The sequence below is a fragment of the Pipra filicauda genome, unplaced genomic scaffold, assembly GCF_003945595.2.
Source record: "Pipra filicauda isolate LSUMZ 115617 unplaced genomic scaffold, ASM394559v2 scaffold590_size258242_pilon, whole genome shotgun sequence".
NCBI lineage: Eukaryota > Metazoa > Chordata > Aves > Passeriformes > Pipridae > Pipra > Pipra filicauda.
The window spans coordinates 106,072-130,769 of record NW_024104743.1 but is presented as its reverse complement, the minus strand read 5'-3'; the positions used below and the strand labels follow the sequence as shown (position 1 = coordinate 130,769).

The 24,698-nt window shown below is 40.7% G+C and overlaps 1 protein-coding gene across 4 annotated transcripts in view; it reads left to right on the top strand.

The window, feature by feature from the left end:
• VPS13C (vacuolar protein sorting 13 homolog C) overlaps nucleotides 1-24,698 on the top strand; it is an 85,321-nt gene that overhangs the window by 34,267 nt on the left and 26,356 nt on the right. For all 4 annotated transcript variants that reach the window (XM_027712339.2, XM_039387831.1, XM_027712336.2 and 1 more), the window contains 27 exons: nucleotides 562-641; nucleotides 855-914; nucleotides 1,719-1,884; nucleotides 2,845-2,961; nucleotides 3,484-3,587; nucleotides 4,015-4,182; nucleotides 4,584-4,888; nucleotides 5,264-5,408; nucleotides 6,432-6,576; nucleotides 7,447-7,577; nucleotides 8,529-8,698; nucleotides 9,238-9,476; nucleotides 10,678-10,907; nucleotides 11,225-11,317; nucleotides 12,237-12,602; nucleotides 14,388-14,477; nucleotides 14,862-15,017; nucleotides 16,056-16,320; nucleotides 17,134-17,291; nucleotides 17,802-17,923; nucleotides 18,569-18,863; nucleotides 20,253-20,642; nucleotides 21,299-21,403; nucleotides 22,103-22,267; nucleotides 22,619-22,747; nucleotides 24,032-24,165; nucleotides 24,543-24,669. In XM_027712339.2, the coding sequence (XP_027568140.2) occupies nucleotides 562-641; nucleotides 855-914; nucleotides 1,719-1,884; nucleotides 2,845-2,961; nucleotides 3,484-3,587; nucleotides 4,015-4,182; nucleotides 4,584-4,888; nucleotides 5,264-5,408; nucleotides 6,432-6,576; nucleotides 7,447-7,577; nucleotides 8,529-8,698; nucleotides 9,238-9,476; nucleotides 10,678-10,907; nucleotides 11,225-11,317; nucleotides 12,237-12,602; nucleotides 14,388-14,477; nucleotides 14,862-15,017; nucleotides 16,056-16,320; nucleotides 17,134-17,291; nucleotides 17,802-17,923; nucleotides 18,569-18,863; nucleotides 20,253-20,642; nucleotides 21,299-21,403; nucleotides 22,103-22,267; nucleotides 22,619-22,747; nucleotides 24,032-24,165; nucleotides 24,543-24,669 (4,655 nt within the window). The remainder of the gene's footprint in view (nucleotides 1-561; nucleotides 642-854; nucleotides 915-1,718; nucleotides 1,885-2,844; nucleotides 2,962-3,483; nucleotides 3,588-4,014; nucleotides 4,183-4,583; nucleotides 4,889-5,263; nucleotides 5,409-6,431; nucleotides 6,577-7,446; nucleotides 7,578-8,528; nucleotides 8,699-9,237; nucleotides 9,477-10,677; nucleotides 10,908-11,224; nucleotides 11,318-12,236; nucleotides 12,603-14,387; nucleotides 14,478-14,861; nucleotides 15,018-16,055; nucleotides 16,321-17,133; nucleotides 17,292-17,801; nucleotides 17,924-18,568; nucleotides 18,864-20,252; nucleotides 20,643-21,298; nucleotides 21,404-22,102; nucleotides 22,268-22,618; nucleotides 22,748-24,031; nucleotides 24,166-24,542; nucleotides 24,670-24,698) is intronic.

Genomic DNA, 24,698 nt, shown 5'->3' with positions numbered 1-24,698 from the left:
TTTTACTGCTGTTGTCAGAGTTAGTTTGAGTTAATGTGTTTGAGGGAGTTGCCTACTTTGAGTAGCAGTGGTCATTCCTGACAAGTGTTGTGACTGTTCAGTGGGGTTTGAGCTGCTGAATCTGTGCTTTGTGACCAGTTCTGGCAGCACTGGAAATGCAGAGTGACCTTGGTTGGTCAGGTAACGATTAAAACTGATAGTGAAGTAATAACTGAAATAGCTGTGTGTTCAAAGTAGAAAAGTAAGGTTTTGAATGTAAAAACCTGAAGATAGGAGTGCAAAACTAATTACAGGAATGCAAAGAACTTTCCAATTTTGAATCTTTTTTCAAGACCAAGATAAGTTAATTATTACTAGTTTAATTTAAAATAAAGAGAATATAGCATTTCACAAGGTAATGCTAATGTGCAGCTTCCCAGTGAAAACAGCTGTTTACCTTCACTCTTTCAGCAAGAATAGTTTATAATTAGTATATAATTGAGAATTAGTATGGAGATATTCCATAGGTGAAGTAAAGCTTGTGAGTGGAGATATTTTACATTTTTATTTCTTTATTTGCAGACTCAAAAGGAGATCCTCTTTGCATTATTAATTCTTCAAGTGAGACAGATGAACATCTTCTGAAAATGGAATACATTAAGGTTTCAGTACATTTTCAGTAAAATTACATGGGGACTAAAATAAGGCTTCCATGCTTACCTTGTAGGATTTGTGTCTAAAACTTAACCAGACTTTCTCCCAAATACCTGTTTTCCAACTTAGCATTTAATTTCATTCTTTTATTTCATTTATTATTAATTATTGGTTAACTCAATAGAGACTGACTGTGTCCTTTTTCTTTTCTTTCCCTTTAGGCTGATCCTGATGGGCCAGACTTTGTTACAACTTACAAAAGCACCAAGCAAAACATCAATGTAAGTGCTGGATGGGTTTAATTTTTTTTTTTAAGCTTCTCAAATGGTAACAGCTGAAAACCAAAGCCCTGAGTCTCATCATTAAAACCTACTGATTTATATTTAACTACTTCAAAGGGAAATCCAGGTGGAAAAAAACCCTTTTTTTTTTACAGAAGTATTTATTGTATTAATTTTTTTAAACAAGAAGCTGTAAAACCAGCATTTACCAAGGGCTGCTTTGGGCTGGGGAGAGTTGGCCACCTGATACCAGGTTTTACTAAATAATACTGGTAAGAGTAGTTGGTGCTCATGTACTTTCTGTTCTGATTGCAAATTTTGAATCTTGAGGGGGGTGGGTTTTGGGGTTTTGTTTTTTTTCTTTTTTCTTTTTATTTTTTTAGGGTTTTTTTTGTGTGTGTGTTTTGGGTTTTGTTTTATTTTGTTTTTTTTTGTTTGGTTTTGCTGTTGTTGTATCATATCTACTAAAATATCTTCACACATGGTTCTGAAGTTGTCAGCCAAAGTGCTCAGCAGCCCACACTGAAATGCAGCAGAACTGAGAACACTGGAAAAACAGAACCACCTGAAGCATCAGTTTTTAGATTGGCTCAGTTCCCCTGTAGCTGTTTTTAAGCTTCTCTTCCATAGCTCCCTCAGCTGTTCTGGAGCTTTTTTGGTGGTAAACTGAAGGAAATGGAAGGGTCAGAAACTTGTCAAATTGAGGAAGACACTTTTTTCTCGATTCTGTGGCAGTAACTGAGTTGTTATGCAATAAACTGCTACTAAAAAGAATATTACTTTGTCTCCTTGCCCTCATTTTAGGTCATCTTTTCATCTTTGGATATTGTACTTCACACAGAGGCTTTGCTTTCCATCTTGAGTTTTCTCACCTTCAGTGTTCCATCAGGTGCTCTTCCCAGTGCTGAGAAATCATCAGACCACAAGCCTCAAACGAAAGAAGAGGAAAAAGGAAGTGCTCTGAGACCAGGTAATGTGGTATTAGAAAGGTTGTACTTGTGTTGTTTGGCAGCATCTCACCTTCACTCTCAAAGGATACATTTCAGGTGGCAGCATTGCAGTCTGTGTGGTGGAAGAAAATAGCAGGAACAACCATAAGTGGGGAGAAAATAATCTTATTTAAAAAAAAAAGCCAGATATTTTTGCTGTTGCTTAATTTTACAAATTCTCCTTACTCACTGTAACTTTTCCCTAGGTGGTGATCTGATTTTTATTATTAAATTTGAATCAAGGACAGTTGCAATGTGCAACCTTGCCAAAGATTCAGTGTCTTTCCAATCTGAAGGCTCCAAAGGGTGCTTTCATTGCTGAAAATAAACTTTCCTCTGGGGAAGCAAAGAGAAGTTCTGAACTGAAGGGTGGTGTGTTTGTTTTGATCCCTGGTGTTTGTAACCTTGAAATAGTAGGAGTGTTTGCATGGAAGCTCCTTAATGTTTTGTCAGGTCCTGTGTGCTTGATTCTTGTGTTTGTAGTGTTGTTTGTGAAATTCAAGGTTTTCTAATCCTAAAACTGGAGTTTCCAGTGGTTGGCTGTCACAATTTGTGGTTCTGCAGAAACCTTTTCCAGCTGATATGCCTAAGCTGGCCTTGCTCCTTGATACAGAAGGGCACATTTCTCCTGTGAGGTGGGGTTTCAAATACTGCAGTGTACACTCTATTCAGCATCCTACTGTGTGAAAACTAGGTATTAGTGAGGAGAAGAGATGGCATCTTGATGGCTTTTTGCCTGTGTTGGTGGCTGCTCATGTGCCAGAAGAAAACTGTGTTAATAAAAGACTTAGTTCATATCCTAACCAACGATTATCTTAACTTTTTGGGAACAACTGCAGGTTGCTTTTTGAATAGTTCATGTGTGTACAAACAAATAATATTTGTTTTAAACAGTGGACTTATAATGAGGTTCTTGTGTGTCTGTTGTGTTTCCTATGCAGTGTGTGGTGGTGCAGCCCACGATGATATCTGTGAATTAAAACTCACTGCAAAGCTCAATGCATTTGGTATCACAGTGTGTGATCAGACCTGTAGGATTGCAGACATCAGAATACAAGGTAAGGGGTTTTGATTTAAATAGTAGCTGAGGTTTATTGAAATATTACATGAAATATGTGGTTTCCCTCCATTCACTTCTGAAAGGCCTGTGTGCACTGCATATGTCTTTGTAATGTGTGTTAGGATATATTTTGATTGTATGAAATGACCTGCAAGGAAAGGCAATGTTTGACTCAGAAAAAGAAGGTGATTTTTTTTAAATAGTGGAGTAAAATTAAAAGAAATGGAGGCACTATGTAATAAATAACACAAACTTGCATTTTTTAATAGCAAAATCCTCAATAGTGTTGGGAATTTTTACTTCAGTCTTAGGGTCAATTTGTGTTGGCAGATTTGTCATATGTACTATGTCCTGACTGCTGTCTCAGGCTTAGCATTGGTTACACAGTAGAAGGCTGGATTCTGAGCTATTGTTATTCTTTATATTCAGTAATAATTAATGGGATTTTTTTTTAGCAGAAGTGTTTATGTAGAAATTTGTTGAAGTGCATTTATTGTTTCTTTCTTTTGTCTCAAATCAGGAATGGATGCATCTGTAGCTATGAAGCCTAAAAAGATTAAAGTGTTCTCCAGGCTTGAGGACATTGTAATTACAAATGTTGATCCAAAAACAGTCCATAAAAAGGTGATGTGTTGTGCAAATTGTAAACAAACAAAAAGACCCAGTTCTTTCCATGATTTAATGACAGCACTGTAGTTTATTTGCTGTGTTATGGAATCCTAAGTATGATGTAATGTACCAAATATTAAGCAGAATTTTATTGCTTAATTTCCTTTATCTCAGGGAAGCAAAATATTCTTCCATTTGTTATTTAGCTCTTTTTAATGACGTTTGCACTGATATATTTAATTCTGAGTTAAATATAAAATGGGCTATGGATAAGCAAGTGAGAAGAGACATTCAGTAAAATCGGTGATTCTGTTTCCTTTTTGCCTGGCACTGTCTGTGTCCAAGTACTGCTGAGAAGTTGCAGTTGCTCTTCTTTTGGGGAAATATTTCTTGTTTCAGATGACTGCCTGGAAATATTAACTGTGTGGACTTGATCTTGCAGGCTGTGTCCATCGTGGGAGATGAAGTGTTCAGGTTTCACGTGTCCCTTTACCCAGATGCCACCGCAGGGGAAGCCTACACTGACATGTCAAGGGTGGATGGCAAAATGTCTCTGAAAGTGGGCTGCATCCAGATAATTTACCTCCACAAGTTCTTCATGTCTCTCTTGGTAAGGCATTAGTTCAAGTTCTCTTCTTGACTTTAGAAGTTTTTAATGAAATGAACTGTAACCAGCTCTTTTTGACCTCTCCCTTGTGGTGAGCTGGTGTACAGGCACCTAGAAGTATTTTACTGAAGAAGTGTTTTTTAGAAGAGTGACAAATAAGGAGAAGGATGACAAAACAAATAATGAATGGAGTTGAGAGCTTTAATAGTATCTTAAAAAATAATCAAGCAATGTCTTAGCTTGTGCATGATTTGAACCTTTTTGTCTTTTGCAACCTGCGTGGTTAAATGAGGAGTTTCATATTTATACCACAGCTGGACTGTTTTTCTTAATTTTACATTTTGCCTTTTTTTGAGAGGCTTGTTTTCATGGAACTCTTACTTTTTTCTACTTCTTCTCCACAGAACTTCCTGAACAACTTCCAAACAGCCCAGGAAGCCCTGACTGCAGTCACTGCCCAGGCAGCAGAAATGGCAGCTTCCAGCATGAAGGACTTTGCCAGGAAGAGCTTCCGCCTCTCCATGGATGTCAACCTGAAAGCTCCAGTTATAGTTATTCCTGAATCTCCAGCCTCATATAACGCTTTGGTGGCTGATCTTGGCTTAATCAGAGTTCAGAATGAATTCAAGCTGGTGTCTTCAGATGAGTCTCCTCTTCCTCCAGTCATTGACAGCATGGATGTGCAGCTGACCCATTTGAAATTATCGAGGTATACGTGGAGTTCTCCTCTGAGTTGAAAAGTGTTTGTAAAGAAAACGTGTTTGTGTTCCATCTGCAGCATTTTTCTATTACTTAAAGATGATAGGCAATGAAAACATACTAACACCAACCAAAAACCTCCCCAAGCCAAGTTTAGGAGTGTTTTTAGAGGAACACAATCTCTGAAATTCTTGCAGAGAAAGGAATGATAGGACAGTAACTGAGTTTATCTAAAGTGCATCCCTGGGTGTAAGCACATGTGAGCACACATACTTATTTTTAAATTAATAATTATGCCCATATTCTGCTAGATTGCTATGATACTATTTGGGATTCTGCAACTGCTGAATATTTTTCCTCTGCTGATTTCCCTGTCTTTTGTTAGGTGCATCATATCCACAGATTCTCAACCAGACTCTGAAATTTTGTGTCCTGTGAGTTTGACTTTACTGGTCCAGAGAAATTTAGCAGCAGCATGGTATCATAAATGCCCAACAATTGGTATCAAAGGAGACCTGAAGCCAATGCAGGTAATACCATGCCACATCAGTGCCACATCAAAAGTTACATCTTCTCAGAACAGTACCCAGCTTAGTTAAGGAGCTTGTAAACTCATTTCAGTTTGTGTCCTCTAGGAATGTTAAAAGACTTCCAGCTTTATTGTCCAGTTTATAGATCTGTTGGAGCTTTGGTATTGTATAATGAATAGTTTTGGTGTAGCTGTGTGCAAGTGGAATAAAACCTAGTTTTATTTTGCTGTTGGAGCTATCCCTTGACTCAGTAGTCAGTAAAATCATTGAGCTTGCCTGTTGAGTTAGCTTTTAAAAACTAGATTTAATACTTCAAATTTCACCTGCAACATTCAGGTTGAGTGTTTCTTAGATTTATAGAAATGGAAGGGGTATCTAATTCACAACAATTTAAAAGTATGGTTGACATCTTTGCAGAGGGAGGGCTTCGCTTTTTCTTTTCCTGCATTACCCATATGGATTTAAATGGGTAAGAGCAAACTGATTGACACAAAATGACAGCAAAATGACACAGGTTCCTGAGCCCTGTGTCGTTCCTGTGTCTGTGCTATGGCCAAATATAGCACTGGTGAAGCACAGAGATTTAAGAGATTTAAAGGAGTACAAACAAAAATAACCAAATGTGGAAAAAATACTTCTAACACTGTATTATGGCCTAAGTGGCTGCATTTTGTCACTTCTTAGTACTTGGTTTTTGCACAATTCTGTAGTTTTATTATTGGATTCACATTCATTAACTCCTTGAAGGCCTACTGAAGGACAGTTGCTTTAGTGTAGACAATGCAAGCCTTGGCTTTAATGTTATCTGGTGCTGTTTTGGGATTACTGAATTGTTGGAAGTGCATATGTTCATCAGTGACTCACATTTTTAGCAGGCAAAGGTCCTTTACAAGACTGGAAAGGGGTTATCATATGGAGTGTTGTTTCTTGTAACTCCTGTTCATAACAAGTAACATACTATAGGAAAAATGGGCCAATTGTTTCTGTCGCCCACACTGAAGTTTTTGGTTTATCACTTTACAGATTGCACTCAGTGAGGATGATCTGACTGTTATCATGAAAATTTTGCTTGAAAACCTTGGGGGAGCTTCTTCCCAACCAACTGCTGTGCAAGAGAACGTTGAGTTCACGCAGATACCTAAAAAAGGGAAAGTTCCACATGAATCTGGTATGTTCAATTCAAAGGCTGAGGATGTTCAGGCAGAGGACTACTTGTAAATCCAAACCTCACATTTATCTGAAGCACTTAAATGTGTGCATATGAATTCTTTTCACTTGCATTTGTACTGTGTACATGAACACTTATAAATAGGGATGTGTGCACATACATGGAGTGTGAGCTCTTGATGGTCAGAAGTTTTTAGTGTGTTTTTGTGATTCTGCTTCTGTAGGATGGTGTTCTTCAGTCCATATCAGTGGCTCTTCTCAGGTGCAGGGGGTTAAAAAAGAAAAATGCCAAATCATCTACTCCACAATGTTAATGCACAGTTATAACAACTGAGGATAATAGGAGTGTTGAGACAGTGTGTTAATGTAAACGGTGCATATCTCTGGATAAAATATTGCTAACACTTTGCCAAAACCTGGTTTTGCCCCAAACTTAACATTCTTATGTTAAGAACTTTACAAACTTAAAAGAAATTGCTGTCTAACTAATAGTTGAGTTGCTATACTATGGAAAGAAACAGGAAGGAAGAGTAGTGCTGACCTCTTGAGCAGACTTGGTACTTTGTGTAGTTCTTCATTAAAGCAAATGCAGAACTGCAGAAAACTAATGGCAGCTTTTTAAAGGTTCTTAAACCACTCTCTGCAAGGTGCTACAGAGTAGGACTAGAACAAAGTGATGTTGAGGAATTAAAAGTGTAAATTGTTTTGAGTAGTCTTCGGATTTAGAGTGTTTCCTCTTCTTGTGACTTTGTGATCTTACTTAAAAAAACCCAAACACCAAAACAACCAACAAAAGAACCCCCAAACCAACAGCAAAAATACCCCAAACCCAGTGTTCTAAAGAAATGTAATGTCTTCTTTTCACTACCAGGTCCTCTTCTTGCTTCTGAACAAAAGAGTGTTTCTACAGCTCAGTCTTCTGTGGAATGTTATACAGCACTTAAATTTGACTTCAATTTTGAGTCACTTTCCGTAATTCTCTACAACAGTGATAAGAATCAGGTTTGTGACCAAGCCTTTACCATACAGGTGGAGTGGGCATCTCACATGGACAGAAGTCAGGACAGCAAACCAAAGTTGCATCAGCTGTGTTGGCTTTGTAATGCTTTCATGTGGAGCTTTGAGGATTCTTGGGCAGAGAATGTCCTTAAGTTGAAAATGTATGTGCATTTCCAAAAATCACACTGAAAAGTATTACTAAACCAACCAACCAACCAAACCCATCCAGCATTTGATTTGGTCATTCAAGCTTTGATTCCAGTTATCCAAAGTAAACATGACAGTCTGAAGAGCAGGAATTGCTAGCTCAGATGGTGCTAGTGCTGTGCGTGGTGCCTGTATAGTTAGTAAGCAGATCCAAGGTGTATATGCCCCATACTTTCCTCTTGCATATCCCCAGGTGTGAGCAATCCTGGACATCTTTTCTGTGCTGAAAACAGAAGAGAAAGATGTGAAATGTGGCCTTGTTTTTATGACTTAATACACTCTGTGAAGGTGCTTGCTTTGTATGTCTTTGTATATAGTGAATGTTAGTTGTGTATAATTTTAAAGCAGCTCTTGTGCAATGAACATCACAGGGAAGAAAGACACTGGAATGGGATTTTATTCTAATTTTGCCTTCGTATGGTTTCCACTTATTGCTGAGGTGTTGTAAATGAGTTAGTGTGATGAGAGTGGAGGGGTCCTCTGGGAGGGAATCTAGAGTTCAGATGGGTTATCCTGCAGTCATACATTCTCAACAACTGCCAGCACTGTGGTGAAGAAACAACTTCACAGCAGCCCAGTGTGCTTTTTCTGTTTCCTCAGTGAGTTTCTGGGACTGATTTGTATGGTTGGAGGGCTGATGACAGCACCAGGCTAATCAGATCCTTCATTCAGGGCTCAAAATGCAGCAAGGGAAACGTGCTCATTGCTCTGCTCTGTGCTAACTGCCCTGCCCTTTCCCCCGGGCAGAGCTCTCTGCTCCCCGTGCACAGCGCCAGACTGCGCCTCGGGGAACTGCGCCTGCACCTCATGGCATCCTCTGGGGACATGTTCTCAGATGGCTCCATGGACATTCAAGTTAAACTCAAGGCCTGTACCTTGGATGATCTCAGAGAAGGAATTCAGAACGTGACTGCGAGGTAAGTTTGAATGTGCCAGCAATGGAAAGCCTCCAGCTCCTGAGGAGGACTGTTCCCTTCCTCTGTCCCTCACTTCTCGTGGGATTGACGAAACTCAGCAGTGCTGCCAGTTGTGGCCTGTCATGCTGTGTGCTTGAGCAATGAATGATGTAATTTTAGTCATATTAAGCAAGTTGCTGCCTTTATATGTTGATTTCCCATGTTATCCAAACAAAAAAAAAATATTGGAGTCTTGCAGATTCCAGTAAATGGTGTAGAAGAGCTGAGTAGAGAGTACCCAGCCTCAGCCAGAGTTCTGTGCACTGAAACTCCTCTGTGATTCTTATGTGCCACTTCCAAAAGTGTAGTGCACTAATTTGAAATTGAAATTACTCCTCTGTTAGAAAAGTCTATACCCTCTTATTTCTGGAAGAAACACTGATTGCTTGTAGAGTAATTCTTATTTATAAACACGATGGGGAGAAAAAATGGCACTGTTTATGTATCCTTGTTTTTCTAGATCCACGTTTGAAATGTTTCTTATTAAACTTGTTTTCCAGAATGATAGACAAGAAAGATGACACACATGACAGTTCTATGATAGATATAAGGTATAAGCAGGATAAAAATGGAACTGGAGTTGTTGCAGTCCTTGACAAGCTGTACATATGTGCCAGTATGGAGTTTTTGTTGACAGTAGCAGATTTTTTCATTAACTCGATGCCAGCATCCTCAACTGAAAGATCTGCACAGTTCCAATTAAAGCAAGTTGCTTCTGGGAAATCCAAGCCAGAAACAGGTCTGTAAAACCAATTTCCACCTCCACCTCCATTCCCCTCCTTTGCAAGACTTCACACTGAAAACAATTCCTCCAAAAGTTTTCAAGATGCTGTCTTGGTATCAGACTTGAGAAATGAAATTATTCTTCAAAATGTGGGAATTGGCCACTGACAGTGTATATTGATTTCCTCTTTCTGGTTGAAGACTGGAGGTAAAGCGTGATGAAACAAGGGCAAGAAAGACCATTTCTGAGAGTGTTTGGTTGGTTTGAAGTGATTGCTGGGCTTGTCTGAGCTGTGGTGAGACCTCACCTGTGGGGTGTGTTGTCTGGCTGGTTCCCAACAGCCCTCCCTTTCTTTTGGGGACCTTGGCAGAGCACCAGGAGTGACCCTGAGGTTTGATGAACTGCCCTGGTGAGAGGAGAGCAAGCAGTTCACTTGCTCTCCTCTTCCCCTGTTGCAGATGTGCCCAAGTCCTGTGGTGGAGGAGGGATGATACTCCAGGAAAATGGCACTTGCAGGGAATGTTCAGGACTACCCAAACGTATTGCTGGCTGCAACCCACCATGTCCAGCTTCCTTTGCTTTTCCTGTAGTGCCCTGAGCCTCAAACTGGCTCCTGTTCCATGGCAGAGCTCTGATATTCTGATATTTCCAGCAAGGGTTAGGCAGGAGTAACCCCTGTGATTAGTTTGGAGTGCAGGAGGCTCCCACCTCTCACTGAGAACCAAAGGGATTGATCCATCACTAGGGTAAAGTGTCCTGCTTTTAGCTGAGAGAATATAATATGATTCTCTCCTTCTGTTTGGAGACCAAACATATTCAGACAAGAAATTCTGTATTGATAATTTGGTTTTGATTTGTAAGTGTTCACTCAAAGAAGTGAGTCACTTTAAGTGTTGAGCCAGAAAATAACTATTTCCAACTTGCCTTTGTAGAGCCAGGGCTTAGACTGACTACAGTGTGCAGAGTTAATCCTGTCCTTCTACAGCACTGAGCAATTTGTTCAGAGCTAAAGTTCTGACCAGTTTGCTGCTCATTTCTGAACACTGTGATATTGAGTTTCAGCAGTGTATTCCTGTAAAAACTGAGACATTATTTGTTAAATTTGTACCTCTATAATTGGGTAGCAATTTCCAGGCATGGTTTCAGTATTATGTACATGGTAATGCTTTCAAACCTTTTATATTCAAGGGTGCTTTTTTAAAATTTATTTTCACAGAAATACCTGTACGGCCAAATATGACAGTAAAAGCTGTGATTCTGGACCCAGAAGTTGTATTTGTTGCTAATTTGACCAATGCTGATGCTCCTGCCTTAAAAGTTTCCTTCCAATGTGACTTTTCTCTGACATCTGGAAGGGATGCACAGAGGATGACTGCTCAAGTAAATGGCTTCAAAGTGTTGGCCTGTGCCTTTCTCAAAGAAAAACAAGACAAGAATGTTACTACTGTAAGAAAACCACTGGTTTTTTGACTGTACTATCAGTCTGTGTGTTGGGTTTTGTCTGTTTTTTAAGCATTTTTTAAGCATTAGGTCAAAAGCTTTTATTTCAGTGACTTTTAATCTTCAGTACAAAATTGCCGTTGTGCACATTGGGATGCTGGAATGTGTGGCAGTGCATGAAAAAATGCTGTTGCTCTGAAACGTGTCATTACTTTGTGGGGTCAGCATGCCCTGGGCCTATGGAATGAAAAAAGTACAAGACCTTTTGAAATGTTTGGATTCCAGGAGTCACCTTAATAATCAAGTGATGTTTTTTCACTCAGGTGTTACGACCATGTTCCTTGGTCATGGAAAATATGGTGCATGTCTCAGGATTACAGACTGTGGCAGTAACAATAGAAGAACTTACTATTAAGGTAAGATTATTAAAACTGTCTTTGGAAGAACAGCTGCTTCTCAAACTGTAGCTTGGTTTTTGGTGGTTAAAATTTGCATTTTCCCCGTTAGTTTAATTCTAGAAATAAACATTTTTAGAGCTGCTCCGTGTTGGAAAAAGTCATTATGTGTTCCTTGTGCTGACAGTCCCTTCACCAAAAAGGACTCATTTAAATACTTCAGATTCTGAGATTCCTCCTACCACTTTCTTCCCAAGTTATGAAATAACCTTTCCCCCTGCTGCCACCACCACTATTTTTGTCTTCAGTTAGTCTTACAAGAATGCACACCCCCCCAGGTACATGGATGATATAAGGCTGTTAACATGATTTCCAGAATGGTAAATATTTCCAATATGTGAAATACCTTGTTCTTAACAGGTAAGCTAATAATTTTGTCTCTGGTGAAGGTATTTCTGGATGTGAGTTGCTGATTCTCCTGTAAAAAGTTCCCAAATAGGCATTTGTGATATGAAGAGCCTTTAACTGTAAGTCCCTTGTTCCTGAGGCAGAAATCCTTTGACAGTTGTACTGTGCTGCCAGTTGGAGTGGTGGGGTACAGAACTCTGCCAACAGGCTTTTGTGAACACCTCAGGGATCTTAAAAACAAAGGAATGCTTTTCAGCGTGGTGGGGAGAAGGTGGATATTGGCTGCTGGTCTGGGAGTACCACATATTGGCAAAAGGGAAATTCCAATCTGAGAATTTTGTTCTTGGTCCTATGGGATTGTGAGGGAGGAATTGGGACATTTTGCAGGAGAGGAAAACAAGAGGAGGTCCATGAATGGATTCTGTTCCTTGGAATTTAAGTTGCATCTCTTACGAGGGCCTGTAGTATTTGCTATTTCCATTTATAATAGATTTTGTACCTTAATAAAAGATTTTTTTTTTCTTTGTTCAAGATCTCGCCCATAATTTTGAATACTGTCATTACCATTATGGCTGCCATAAAACCCAAGGCAACAGAGGAGGATTCTAGAGGAGCAGCTGAAGTTTCTGAGAATCTGTGGCAAGTGAAGCCCATAGACGAGTGCAATGCTTGGTTCCTCGGGGTCGATGTAGCCACAGAAGCAACAGAAACTTATAAGGACCGTGAACAAATTGTGAAACAGGAGAAGTTCGACGTTGTGGTGAAATCAGTTCAGATGACCCTGGAGTGTGGTCTGGGCCATCGGACTGTCCCTTTGTTGTTGGTGGAATCTGCATTTTCAGGTGTCCTTAAAAACTGGTCCTCGCTGATGGAGGTCACTGCTGACACGTCACTGGAGGTGCGTGGGATCCAGTTGTTAGCAGTTTAAAACACTTCTGCATGTCTCCTGACGTTCAAGTAACTTTTTAGTACACTTTGTCTGTGCTAAATTAATAATAGGTTTAAATTGTAATGCTCTTAGGAGCTCTTTAGCAGTCAGGCAAGTGTGACCAAGCATAACGTGGTTTTTACAGGAAGTTTGCAATTAATAGTAGATTTTAATGGCAGTGGCTACGTGGAATAATCTGGCCCTCTCTGTTTCTCTACTATTTTTTCATGTTCAAGTTTTGCTATATGAACATTGAGCTTGGCTTACTTGAATATTCGTATTACTGCCCACCTTTTTTTGTTTCTGTAGCACTGTGTTCAATGTTACAATAGAAATTATGCTCTGTTCTCAAAGGGAGATCCCATTCCAAGACGGTACAATCTCCATTTATGGAGGCAGCATGGTAAAATTCCATACAGCCACGTGTGGAGCTGTTCTGTGCAATAGGTCAGCTCCACCTGAATTATATTTGGTCAGTCTACCAAATATATATCCAAGAACAGAATCATGGAATCAGCCAGGTTGGAAGGGACCTCCGAGATCATCAAGTCCAACCCTTGATCCAACCCCACTGTGGTTCCCAGCCCATGGCACTGATGCCACATCCAGTCTCTTCTTAAAAACCTCCAGGGACGGAGAATCCACCCCTTCCCTGGGCAGCCCATTCCAATGTCTGAGCACCCTCTCTGCAAAGAAATTCTTCCTAATATCCAACCTAAACCTCCCCTGGCACAGCTTAAGACCCAGCCCTCTTGTCTTACTGAGAGTTTCCTGGGAAAAGAGACCAACCCCCCCTGGCTCCCCCCTCCTTTCAGGTTGTTGTAGAGAGTGAGGAGGTCTCCCCTGAACCTCCTCTTCTCCAGGCTGAACAACCCCAGCTCCCTCAGCCTCTCCTCACAGCACTTGTGCTCCAGTCCCTTCCCCAGCCTCGTTGCTCTCCTCTGGACCTGCTCCAGCCCCTCCATGTCCTTCCTGAGCTGAGGGCCCAGAACTGGACACAGCACTCCAGGGGTGGCCTCACCAGCGCTGAGTCCAGGGGCAGAATCACTTCCCTGGCCCTGTTGGCCACACTGTTCCTGAGCCAGGCCAGGATCCATTGGCCTTCTTGGCCACCTGGGCACACTCTGGCTCCTGTTCAGCTTCCTGTCAATCCAAATTCCCAGCTCCCTCTCTGCCTGGCTGCTCTCCAGCCACTCTGTCCCAGCCTGTGGCACTGCATGGGGTTGTCATGGCCAAAGGGCAGGACCCAGCACTTGGGAACATCCAGAACTGTTGAGTCCACAACTTCTATTCAGATTTGAGGTGATTGAAGGGCATTAAAATCCAGATGTTTGCTCTGAGTTAGAGGAATCGTTCCAGTGGGCCAGACTGAGACTATTTTGCTCAGACTAACTGTTATTTCACAGTGCAATGAAGTACTCGTGGCTCTGAAGTTTCTGGTCTCCAAGTCCTTCTCTCAAACAGGGTAGGAGAGGATGGAGACTTGATGATGTTAATTGAAGGTGTTAAAAAGATACAGTGTTACCAGGATGTGTGGTTGCTCTCAAAGCAAGCCAGAAAATGAACTCTTCAAAAATGATCTTACTGGGGAAAAATTTATGATATGTTGCATTTCTGTGTATTAATTTTTAAGCCATTAAAAGTTAATGCTAGAACCTCCAAAATTAATTATTTTCTTATTAATGTTTTACATAATAATTTCTATTGGAAGGAACCTGGTCCTTTGTTTTTGTTTAATTTTGGTTATATCTTTAGATTCATTATTACAATGAAACTTATGCAGTGTGGGAGCCACTTATTGAACGAATTGAAGGAGGAAAGAAGCAATGGAATTTGAAACTGGAGGTATGTAAACTACTTGAAACTATGTGAAATGGTTTGAATAGGCAGGTATTTTTTAATTTCTTTAAAGTTTTATGTGGCAGAACATTGACCTTTTGAATGTTGTTGATTTGAGGGGGATGTGCAGTTTCACTTGGGGAAAAAAAAATCAATCTTTAGACATCTTAAGGTTTTTCTGAATAATGTTAATTGTCCAGTGCATGGACAAAAAGAAAATAACTTGCCTTCAGTGTTGGTATAAAATATCCATATTTGTTTAAGGCATCTGAGCTTTACAAGTTGTACTTTTTTGGTGAAGTTGTCAAGTGTAGGTCAAGTTTTTCCTGTTTTAACACAGGAGAAAGTAACTTCTGTGTTCATAAAGGCCTAATGAAACTTCTCTTTCAGATGAAGACTAACCCTGTCCAAGAGAGAAGTCTGATGCCTGGGGATGATTTCATTGTCCTTCCTGAGCCACAAACTGCCATTAACATCTCCTCCAAGGATACCATGAACATCACAATATCCAAGTGTTGTCTGGCCGTTTTCAGTAACCTGGCCAAGGTAGTTCTAACTGAATTATCTGGTTCTGTAGGAAGTTCTGATTTTTTCTTTTTTAAAGAAGTTTATTGGCTGCCAGTCACAAGTCAGTGGCTGTTCTGCAGCTCTGACAGATGTTACCTAGAAGGGATGAGGAGTTTTACTGGGATTAGTCCTTTAGGGTTGGCAAAAAGGTGGTGCTAAGCTTTTCAAAGAAGCAGCTTCTGTGTTAGAGCAACAAATGTGCTTATGCAGGACTTAAGGAAGGGTCATACATGCAGGCCAAATGAAAATGAAATGCTCCAATAAACACAACTATTTGCTACAATGCTCTTTCTGAAATATTAAAAGAGAAATTTACCTTCCTTTCCAGTTTTTCTCCTTTATTGAATACTAAGAAAAGTGTGCATTTTAGGATTAGCCTTGAAACTGTAGGAGTAGATTGTCCAGTGTGTTAAAAATACTTCTTCCCCCTATTTTTCTTGTGATAGTAGGTGTGCTTATGAATGATCTAGACTGCTTTTCCCTCCTTTTTTTTTTTAGGGGGTGAAGAAATTTTGGTTACTAAATTAAACTGTTTTTACAAAATGTGACTTATACCTATTTATTTTTTAATTCTAAATTAAAACCAGTTTTGTAGCAGTTCTGTAAGTACTTGCTAATACTGTAAGTCTCTCTTGGCAGTCAGTTCCCATGGCTTCTGTGGAACCAAACAAATGTTTGTAAGCATAAGTTGTGATTGAATATGAAGTATGTACGTGTTCCATGTCCTTGTGACTTCTCTGTCCCAGATCTTATGTTTCTCTTACAACCCAAGAACTGGAAAAATGCCCAGTGAGGAGCAGGAATGCTTATTGTAGCATCAACATGTACTGCAAACCACAGAATAAAATTAAATTCTCTGGAAGTAACCTTCACTTCCCTGAAATACTACTCTACAAAGCATAGGTCTTGCTGTATATAGTTTTGCCCCTCTGAAAAATGATAGTTGTTGGGAACTGCCTTTCTGGATATCTTATATTTATTTATGTGTGACATTTTTTTATTTGTTGTTAATTCCAGGCATTTTCAGAGGCAACTGCATCCACGTTTGACTATTCCTTTAAAGAGACAGCCCCTTTCATAGTGAAAAATGCCCTGGGTGTTTCTCTCAAAGTGCTTCCCAGCTCCAGTTTTCGGATAGTTGGTTCCACTGGAAAAGAAAAGCTGACTGATGTAGAAGTTGGGCAGAGCATGGAACTGGAATACTCTGCCTTTGAGGCTCCCCAGCGAGGGAGGTTGTCGGCGTTGTACCGCCAGGAGAGCTCCGTCTTCTCCTTGAATTTCGGTCTGTGCTGAGGAGCTGGGTGTGGGAGCGCGGGGTCGACAGGGTTAATCAGGGGATGGAAGTGCATGTCGAGTACGTGGTGTTGGAACCACTTGGCAATACTGATGCCAATTAAAAAACCCCACAAAACAGCTACTGGACTTCTTAAAAACTTGTAAAATTCCTTTTCTTCAGTTTTTCAGAGAGTAAAAAGCACAATAATTTTTCTTCCCCTTTTGGAGAAATGGACGACATTCTAGTGGAGTCATGGGTAGACCATGTTAGACCCTGTGACACAGACCTGTGCATTCCAACTCCTGTTCAACAGGAGCTTCATTTCCTCTACCCTTACTACTACTTGGCTTCCTGTAGTTACCCAGCTACCCAAGAGCAGTTATGTTTCTGGTTTTTAGCTTTGCCAGAAAACACTCTAAAGAGAATGGGATACAACAGCTACTAATACATAATCTCCTGAGTTTTTTCCTTTCCATCCCATCCATTCTGAAGGTACTTGGCCTTGATACAAAGCCCATGTTCTGTGTTGCATTTCATTAACTCACCCAACAAGTACCTATGTTTACTGCTTGGGGTATTTCCTGGGCAATATATAAATCACAATCTAAAGTTACAGTCTTGAGGAGTATTTGGACCTTAAAGCTTTCCTTCAGTGGTACTCAAGTACCATTTCAGGTGCTTTTGCCAGAGAGAACTTTGATCCTGGCTGTTGCTGTTGAACTGTTGGGTTCTGTTGAACTGTTGGGAACTGTTCAGATAGGAAATGGTAGTGTGATTTGTTTTGCCTGACTGAGATTTTGGTATGTTTTTGTGGATCAGAGCTGCAGGGGTATAAAGAAGCACTGAGTGTTCCCATAGCCAAGCCAGGCCGACGCCTGTACAACGTCAGGAGCCTTGCTGGGCACTCAGACTCCATCATTGTCCAGATTGATGCCACAGAAGGGAACAAGGTCATCACTGTACGGTCCCCTCTGCAGGTACAAACCAGCCCAAAGCCCAGGCACTGCTCTTCAATGAGTGACTTGGCCTTTCTTCCGTAATGCCTTTTTGAGATCTTTTTGAGTAACTTTTTTTTTTAGTAACTTTTCCAAGAAGTTCCTTAAAGGCCAATTATTAAGTATTTTGCTCAATTTGTTAAATGAATTTTGATCTGTGTTCTGTATGTGTGTGTGTTCCTGATAAATGGAAAATCTGGTTTTTTCCTTTTCCTTTTGGCTTTCTAATATCCTCAACACTGAGGACACTTTTTATACAATTTGGCATTTTAAGCATGTTTTTCATTTTGTGGTACTTAAAATGAAGAGTTTTTTTCATATGCTTGTGTATTGTCTCCTTCATAATTATTTTGTTTTAAGACACATAAAGTCTGTTTTCTAGAGAGTTTGGTTAAATCTGCTATTGCTGTTTTTCCTTCCTGTTATTCATCCTTTTTCCTTTAGAAATCTGTACCACAGAAATGCAATGAAAATTCTGCATTTTGATTCCAGATCAAGAACCATTTCTCCATCCCATTTATGATCTATAAACTGGCTAAAGGCTCCAAGGTGCTGGAGGCAATTGGCATATCCAGGCCAGAGGAAGAATTCCATGTTCCTTTGCATTCATACAGGTAAACTTTCCTTGCTCTGAAGGGCTGCTCGCTGGGAGTCTGATGCACAAATACAGCATTGCTGGGGGAGCTTGAATTTGCACTTGGAAGTCTTCCTGACCAGGATAAAACCCCAAAATCCAAAACCTTTTCCCAAGTGCTATGAGGAGCAGCTGAGGGAGCTGGGGTTGTTGAGGCTGGAGAGGAGGAGGCTCGGGGGAGACCTTCTCACTCCCTACAACTCCCTGCCAGGAGGGGGGAGCCGGGGGGGGTCGGGCTCTGCTCCCAGGAACCAGCAGTTGGGACAAGAGGGCACGGTCTTAACTGCACCAGGGCTGGTTTAACTTGGACACCAGGAAGAAGTTCTTCAGAGAGAGTTATTAAACATTGGAATGGGCTGCCCAGGGAGGTGGTGGAGTCGCCGTCCCTGGAGGTGTTTGAGCAGAGCCTGGATGTGGCACTGAGTGCCATGATCTGGGTGACAAGGTGGGGTTGGGTCACAGGTTGGACTTCATGATCTCAGAGGTCTTTTCCAACCTCATTGATTCTGTGACTGTGTGATTGGGTAGTGAGTGTGCTGTAGAGTGTTAGCAATGACTTCAAAGTGGGTGAAGTTGTCTGTCAATACAAATCTGTTGTGTCCCACTTCCTGCCCCCTTCCTGCAGGTGTCAGCTGTATGTCCAGCCCACGGGGGTGTTCGAGGGGCAGTTCAGAGAGTCCACCACTTACATTGCCTGGAGGGAGGAGCTGCACAGGAGCACTGAAGTGAAGTGCTTGTTACAGTGCCCAGCCATGGAGACCAATTTCCTGCCTCTGATCATCAGCTCAACAGCCGTACCTGATGAACTCAGTTTTATTTCACCGTATGAGGAGGAGTGGGATCCAGCCTACATTATCCACCTGTACCCCACACTCACTGTGAGGAATCTTCTGCCATACTCCTTGAGATATTTACTGGAGGTAAGTTATTTTAGGGTTTATTTGTAAATCCTTTACTCAATTTTAAGTAAGACTGTATTTACTTAGAAGTGCAGATGAATGTAGCGTGTAAGATAATGAATGTTGGGGTTTGTATTTTATATTGTAAATGAATGAGGCAGATCATGGATTGATTCTGGGACTTCTGGGGATTAATTTTTTTGAATTTGGATGTACCTGACCAACTCTGCCTTGCTCCTTAGATATGAATCCTGTACTGGATTGGTCTTTTTCTTTTACATTCTTCTGAGATACTGTTTGTGTTTTGCAAGATGTCTTTTGCTTCTCAAGAAGAGGCATAAGACAGAGGATCTTCAATTTCTAGAGCTTTTCTTCATATAGAAAATGCAGCTTCTCTCCCTTCTGACACTGATTCTTTACTGATGATTATTGTGGGGTCATCCTTGCACAAACTGGAAGAATTTTTGCAGGATGCTACACAGACCATTTCCCTCTCCATGCAGTATTTTCAGTATCTAATATTTCTTCATGAACTCTGAGTGATATTAGCAAATACAACAGATGTGAGGATTTAGAACCACCACCCTTGTTTGTTCTGGGCTGTCCTGTTTGCAGGACTGGCTGTGGCATTCATTTAGATCTTGTTTCCACTTCTGTGCAACATCCTGATGGCACTATTCCCACTTTTCCTTACCTTCAGTGTTCTTCAGTACTTGGAGTCACAGCACATAGGACAGAGTGCAATTACCTTGGTTGAGGAGCCAGAAAGTAGTAATTCAAATCTCTGTAGTAGTAATTCAAGTCACTGTACCTCTAGATGGGTCTGTGCTTGTTGTCTTCACATCCCTAGACTAATGAAGCCTGGCCACTATTTCAGACAGTAAAATACACTCTTTATTAGGAAAAATTAGGAAAGCTGTTGGTATGGGATGCTACTGCCTGAGCAAAGTGGTGCTGCCAAATAGTGTGGCAGAGCTGCTGGCTTTTTGCCTTGGGTGATCTTCAGTGGGAAAAGCCCTGGCTGTACATCTGCAGCACTGTCCTGCTCAGTGTTACACCCAGGAGTGTAAGCATTGGGTAAGAACTCATTGCCAAAATCCTTTGGAAATCATGGAGGAGGGAGGGTGAGAGAAGGGAGTGAGTGGAGACAGGGAATAAATTGGAACTAGTTTGCCTTCCTGAAACCCAGAACTAAGAATTAATTAAGAATTTATTACTGTCCTGCAAGAAAAGTGCAATGGATCTCACATTATTCAGAGGATCAGTCCCAAATAAAAGTGATGGGAGATTAGGACACATTGTACTGAGATATCTGAAATTTGCATCTTGCAAGAGAATAAAATGCTGGGTTTTGAATGCCTTAATTTTATGTATTAAAATCTTAATTTACCTCTTCTGCTTCTGCTCCAGGGAACAGCAGAAGCCCGGGAATTAACTGAAGGGAGCGCCGCAGACGTTTTCCATTCGAGAATCAGTGGAGAAATAATGGAGCTCGTGCTGTTAAAATATCAAGGCAAAGACTGGAATGGGCATCTTAAAATCCATGATGGGATGCCTGAGTTTTTCCCCGTGTGCTTCACGTCGCACTGTGCAGCGTCCCTGACGGTGGACGTGCACATCCACACCAGGAGGGTCGGGAGCCGCCTCGTCCTGTCCGTGTTCAGCCCCTACTGGATCATCAACAAGACCTGCCGTGTTCTCCAGTACCGAGCTGAAGACACGCACGTGAAGCATCCAGCAGACTACAGAGACATTGTTTTGTTCTCATTTAAAAAGAAAAACATTTTTAGTAAAAATAAGGTACGCTGATTTTAAAGTCTTGCTCTGAGGGGGAAAACACACAGATATTTCATATAAAGAATATTTTTATGTCATTTTTAAGTCTAAAGACTCATTTGGCAGTTGCTTTCTTTGGTACTTTGACATTTAAAATGCACACTGTAAATATGCTGTTTTGTGTTAAACACATTTCTTTAGTTTTGATTTTTTTTGTTTTGGTGTGATGTTTGCATGGTCAAGTAAAGAGTACTGCAGTAGAAGATTTTTTCAGAAGTGGCCCTTCATTCCTTTTAAATAACTCTTCTTACCCAACAGTAGTTGAAAAACTGGTTGAAGAAACAGTGTTTATTCCTCCCACCTCTTCAAGTTTGTGAAGCACCCCAAAATGTAGGCTTTTTGCCATGTATGTGTGTGCTGCCATGAGCAGACAATGAGTGCTCCTCTGTTTTTCTACCTTGTACTGTAACATCTTCTCCAGAACTCAGGCACAGACTAATCAGAATATGAATAATGATACTACTTTCTAAGGTTATCTAAACTTACAGAAGGTTTTGAAAGCACTGATGTGTTGTCTTTATACTGCTCCATGTGATATGATTGCACTCCATAATGCACAAGCTGTGGGATTACAGTGAATTTATTGAGTTACTTTGCATGTTGTTGTTTTTTGTCTGTAGATCCAGCTCTGTATTTCAACCAGCACTTGGTCCAGCAGCTTTTCCCTTGATACTGTAGGAAGCTATGGATGTGTGAGGTGTTCAGCCAATTACATGGACTACCTGGTAAGATATCCTTCTGTGTTTTAGGAAACTCTCTTGGGGTTCTTTTGCCTTGACTCTTTCCCTCATTAAGGCCTTCGTTTCACTTCTTCCACTGCTTTTAAGGCATGGAAATATTTAACATTTAGGGTAATAACATTTATGCCCCAGCTGTTCAGGTCTGCACCTGTCAACAGGTAGTTTCACCAACAGAAGTTTCAGTTGAATTCCTAATTGTGGTTTATATAACAAATGTGCAGTTCTGGGCTGTTTGAAAACACAATGGTGAATGTGCATAATGGAGAGAAGAGTTGACAGCATAATTCCTAACTGCAAGTGTTTGGATCTTCGGTCTTTATCCAAGACTACATTTCCACGACTAAGCAGAATAAAGATATGTGGGGAGTTGTGTTTCCATATATGGTAATGGTCATTTTAGGTTGTCTTTATTTACTTTAGAGGATTCCTGTTGGGTTTTCTCCACAAATGCTACAGCTACAAAATGCTACAGCTACAGAATGTTACTTGACTGTTTTGTTAATTGTGTTGCATAATTTGCTGACTTTACTCCATGTCATTGGTTCTTTTATTTCAGGTGTTCAGAGCCAGGAGTGTTGTGTGCCAGGTTTTGTAATTAGAGCGTTGGCTTTTCCTTTTTTTCCATCCTGACTTTTCTTCTGAGCTTGCTTTTGATTGTTTGCTCAAATTGTCCTTGTTTGACAGGTTGGAGTCAGCATCAAAATGAGCAGTTTTAACCTGACCAGGATAGTTACCTTCACTCCATTCTACACAATAGCAAACAAATCTTCTTTGGAACTTGAAGTTGGAGAAATTGGTCCTAATGGCTCTCTTCCAACTAATAAATGGAATTATATCTCAGCTTCAGAGGTAATGAATGTTTTGTGGTTTTCCCTTTGGAAGTTGTTGTAGGCAAACAACTGGTCTCTAGGTGTCACTTGAGGAAAGAGCAGTTCTCTCATGGGAGCTGTCACTTGTGATGGATGACATGGGTACCTCACATCTCAGGGGAACTTGAGCAGCACAGGTTGCATGTGTTGGTACATTAATGAAGTCCTTCAGTTTGGGGAACTTAGTAAATGTAGCTGAGATGTTCATCAGGAGATACTTGGGTAAGGACTAAGGCATGGGAAATAGTCACCAGCCTGTTTGTTTTCCTGCTGGCTCACTGTACTGAACATACAGGAACTGTTAAAGTCACATGTATTTCTTGTTTCACAGTGTCTTCCATTCTGGCCTGAAAACTCCTCTGGTGAACTTTGTGTCAGAGTAGTTGGCTATGAGAGCCCATCCAAACCTTTCCTGTTTAACGCCCAGGATAATGGGACTCTGCTGAGACTGGAGGAATTGGTGAGACTGCCTTTGTGTGCTCCCTTCTTAAACTCCATTTTAGCCATCTGGTAGCTTGACTCACCAAAATCATCCAGATTAAACTGTGTATACACTGCCCTTCAGTTCTGGGGCATAAAAAAGGTTGTGAATCGAGTTTGCAGAGTTGTTGATATTTTTGTAGCTGTGTAGTCAGGGTGATTTACTGGTGTTAACCCTATAAGAAGATGAACAACTCTGTTACTATTAAGTTCAAATGTTAGAAGGCTAAAATGCCTCTTGACATCTGGGGTTTTGCACAGGGAGTGTCTTGGGTGCCTTCAGTTTGTTTAAATAGTTATCCTAAAATGGATTGTATTTTTTGTTTTCTTGGTAATCCACTGCATGTTGGACACACACAGTTTGTGGGCAAACTAATTTATGAGTCAAACAGCTGAATCTTACTGATTTCAGAACTCCCCCTAGCCTAACATTACAGAATGTGTATATAAATGTAGCATGTTCAGACAAGGCTTTGGATGTATTGCTTGTCATAAGTAACTGAAATGCAAGTGATTGTGAGGATAATCCAGCTCTCCAGTTTCCTGAAGCATCTTTTTCAAAGGTGGATGTGTCCCTTCCCACCCCTTCTCCAGATCTTATAATGTAGCAGAAAAATCAATTTATCTTGCTAGAGGAGCATTTTGAGAAAGGTGTCTGAAGAGACAATCCCAAAGGGAAAGCATGAAGTACCTCCTCTGTGTAAGCAAATGAGAAAAGTGGTGCTGTACATGCTTCAGAAATATCTTCCATATATACTGGGAAGCCATTAGGAGAAAGACTCAGGATGAAATGTTTAGAGGTTTAATGAACAGAACTTTTCTGCTCTTTTTGTTAATGTTCCTTTGGTATATTTGTTGTACTTTACAAACTTACACTAAAGTTTGTCTAGACCTTCACATTTTTAAGGAGTATGCAGGAACCTGCAGTTTTAAATGTGATTAAGTTTTGTAACAGAAGGAGAAGGGAATTATCACCTTTACTTTTTACTGAACTTGGCCAAATGAAGTTATTTGAATAAAAATCTTTAATTTTAATATATTTTTCCAATTAAATCAACAAGGAGTTTGTGGATGCTACTGATACCCGCCTAAAGTCATCAACCAATGTGTTTGAGCTTGCTGTTACTAGATGATGCAGGGGACATTTCCTTATTTCATTTGTAAGAGGGCAGCGAAAGACTGATCTAAAAACAGCAGTTGAGTCTGTTCTCAATTGAATTTATGTATGGAACAAATACTGGACTTTGTCTGACTCCTTCTGCAGAATGGGGGCTTGCTGGTGGACGTGAATGTTTCGGAGCACTCTACTCTCATAAGCTTCTCTGATTACCATGAGGGAGCTGCCCCGGCCCTGATTGTGAACCACACCCCGTGGGACTGCCTCAGATACAGACAGAGGTACAGGACACTGTTCACCACTGATTGTTTAACCAGGGGGGACCCTTGGGGAGGAAAGGAGTTCTCTTTTACCATTATGGGACCTTGAAAAAGAGATGAAAACCCCTTTTCTTTCTCATATTCTTTTTATGAAGTATTTTGTCTTCCTCATAGTTTGAGAAAGTGGAGAGAATACAGTGGGAGTATAAATCCTGGTTCCCCAAGAGCTGGTGAACCTCCAGCTGGCCTTGTTTGGAGTGGATGGCCTGGCTCCTTCCCACCTCACCCCAGGAGGTGGAGGGGGGGAGGATTTAGCCCTGTGATTTGCTTGCTCCCCTTCCACCACTGCTCCTAACCAGTGAATGCTGTTATTTTGCTGCTTTGCTTTTACCCTGCAGTGGATTACAAGAGGAAATGGAGTTGAAACCAAGGCAAGTGTGCCTGTTTGCCTGGACAGATCCAACCAAACCAAGAAAATTGACTTGGGGCTACTGCCAAAATTTTGGTGAACATGACCTACTGAAGGTAAGCTTCAGAAGGGGACAAGTAAATGC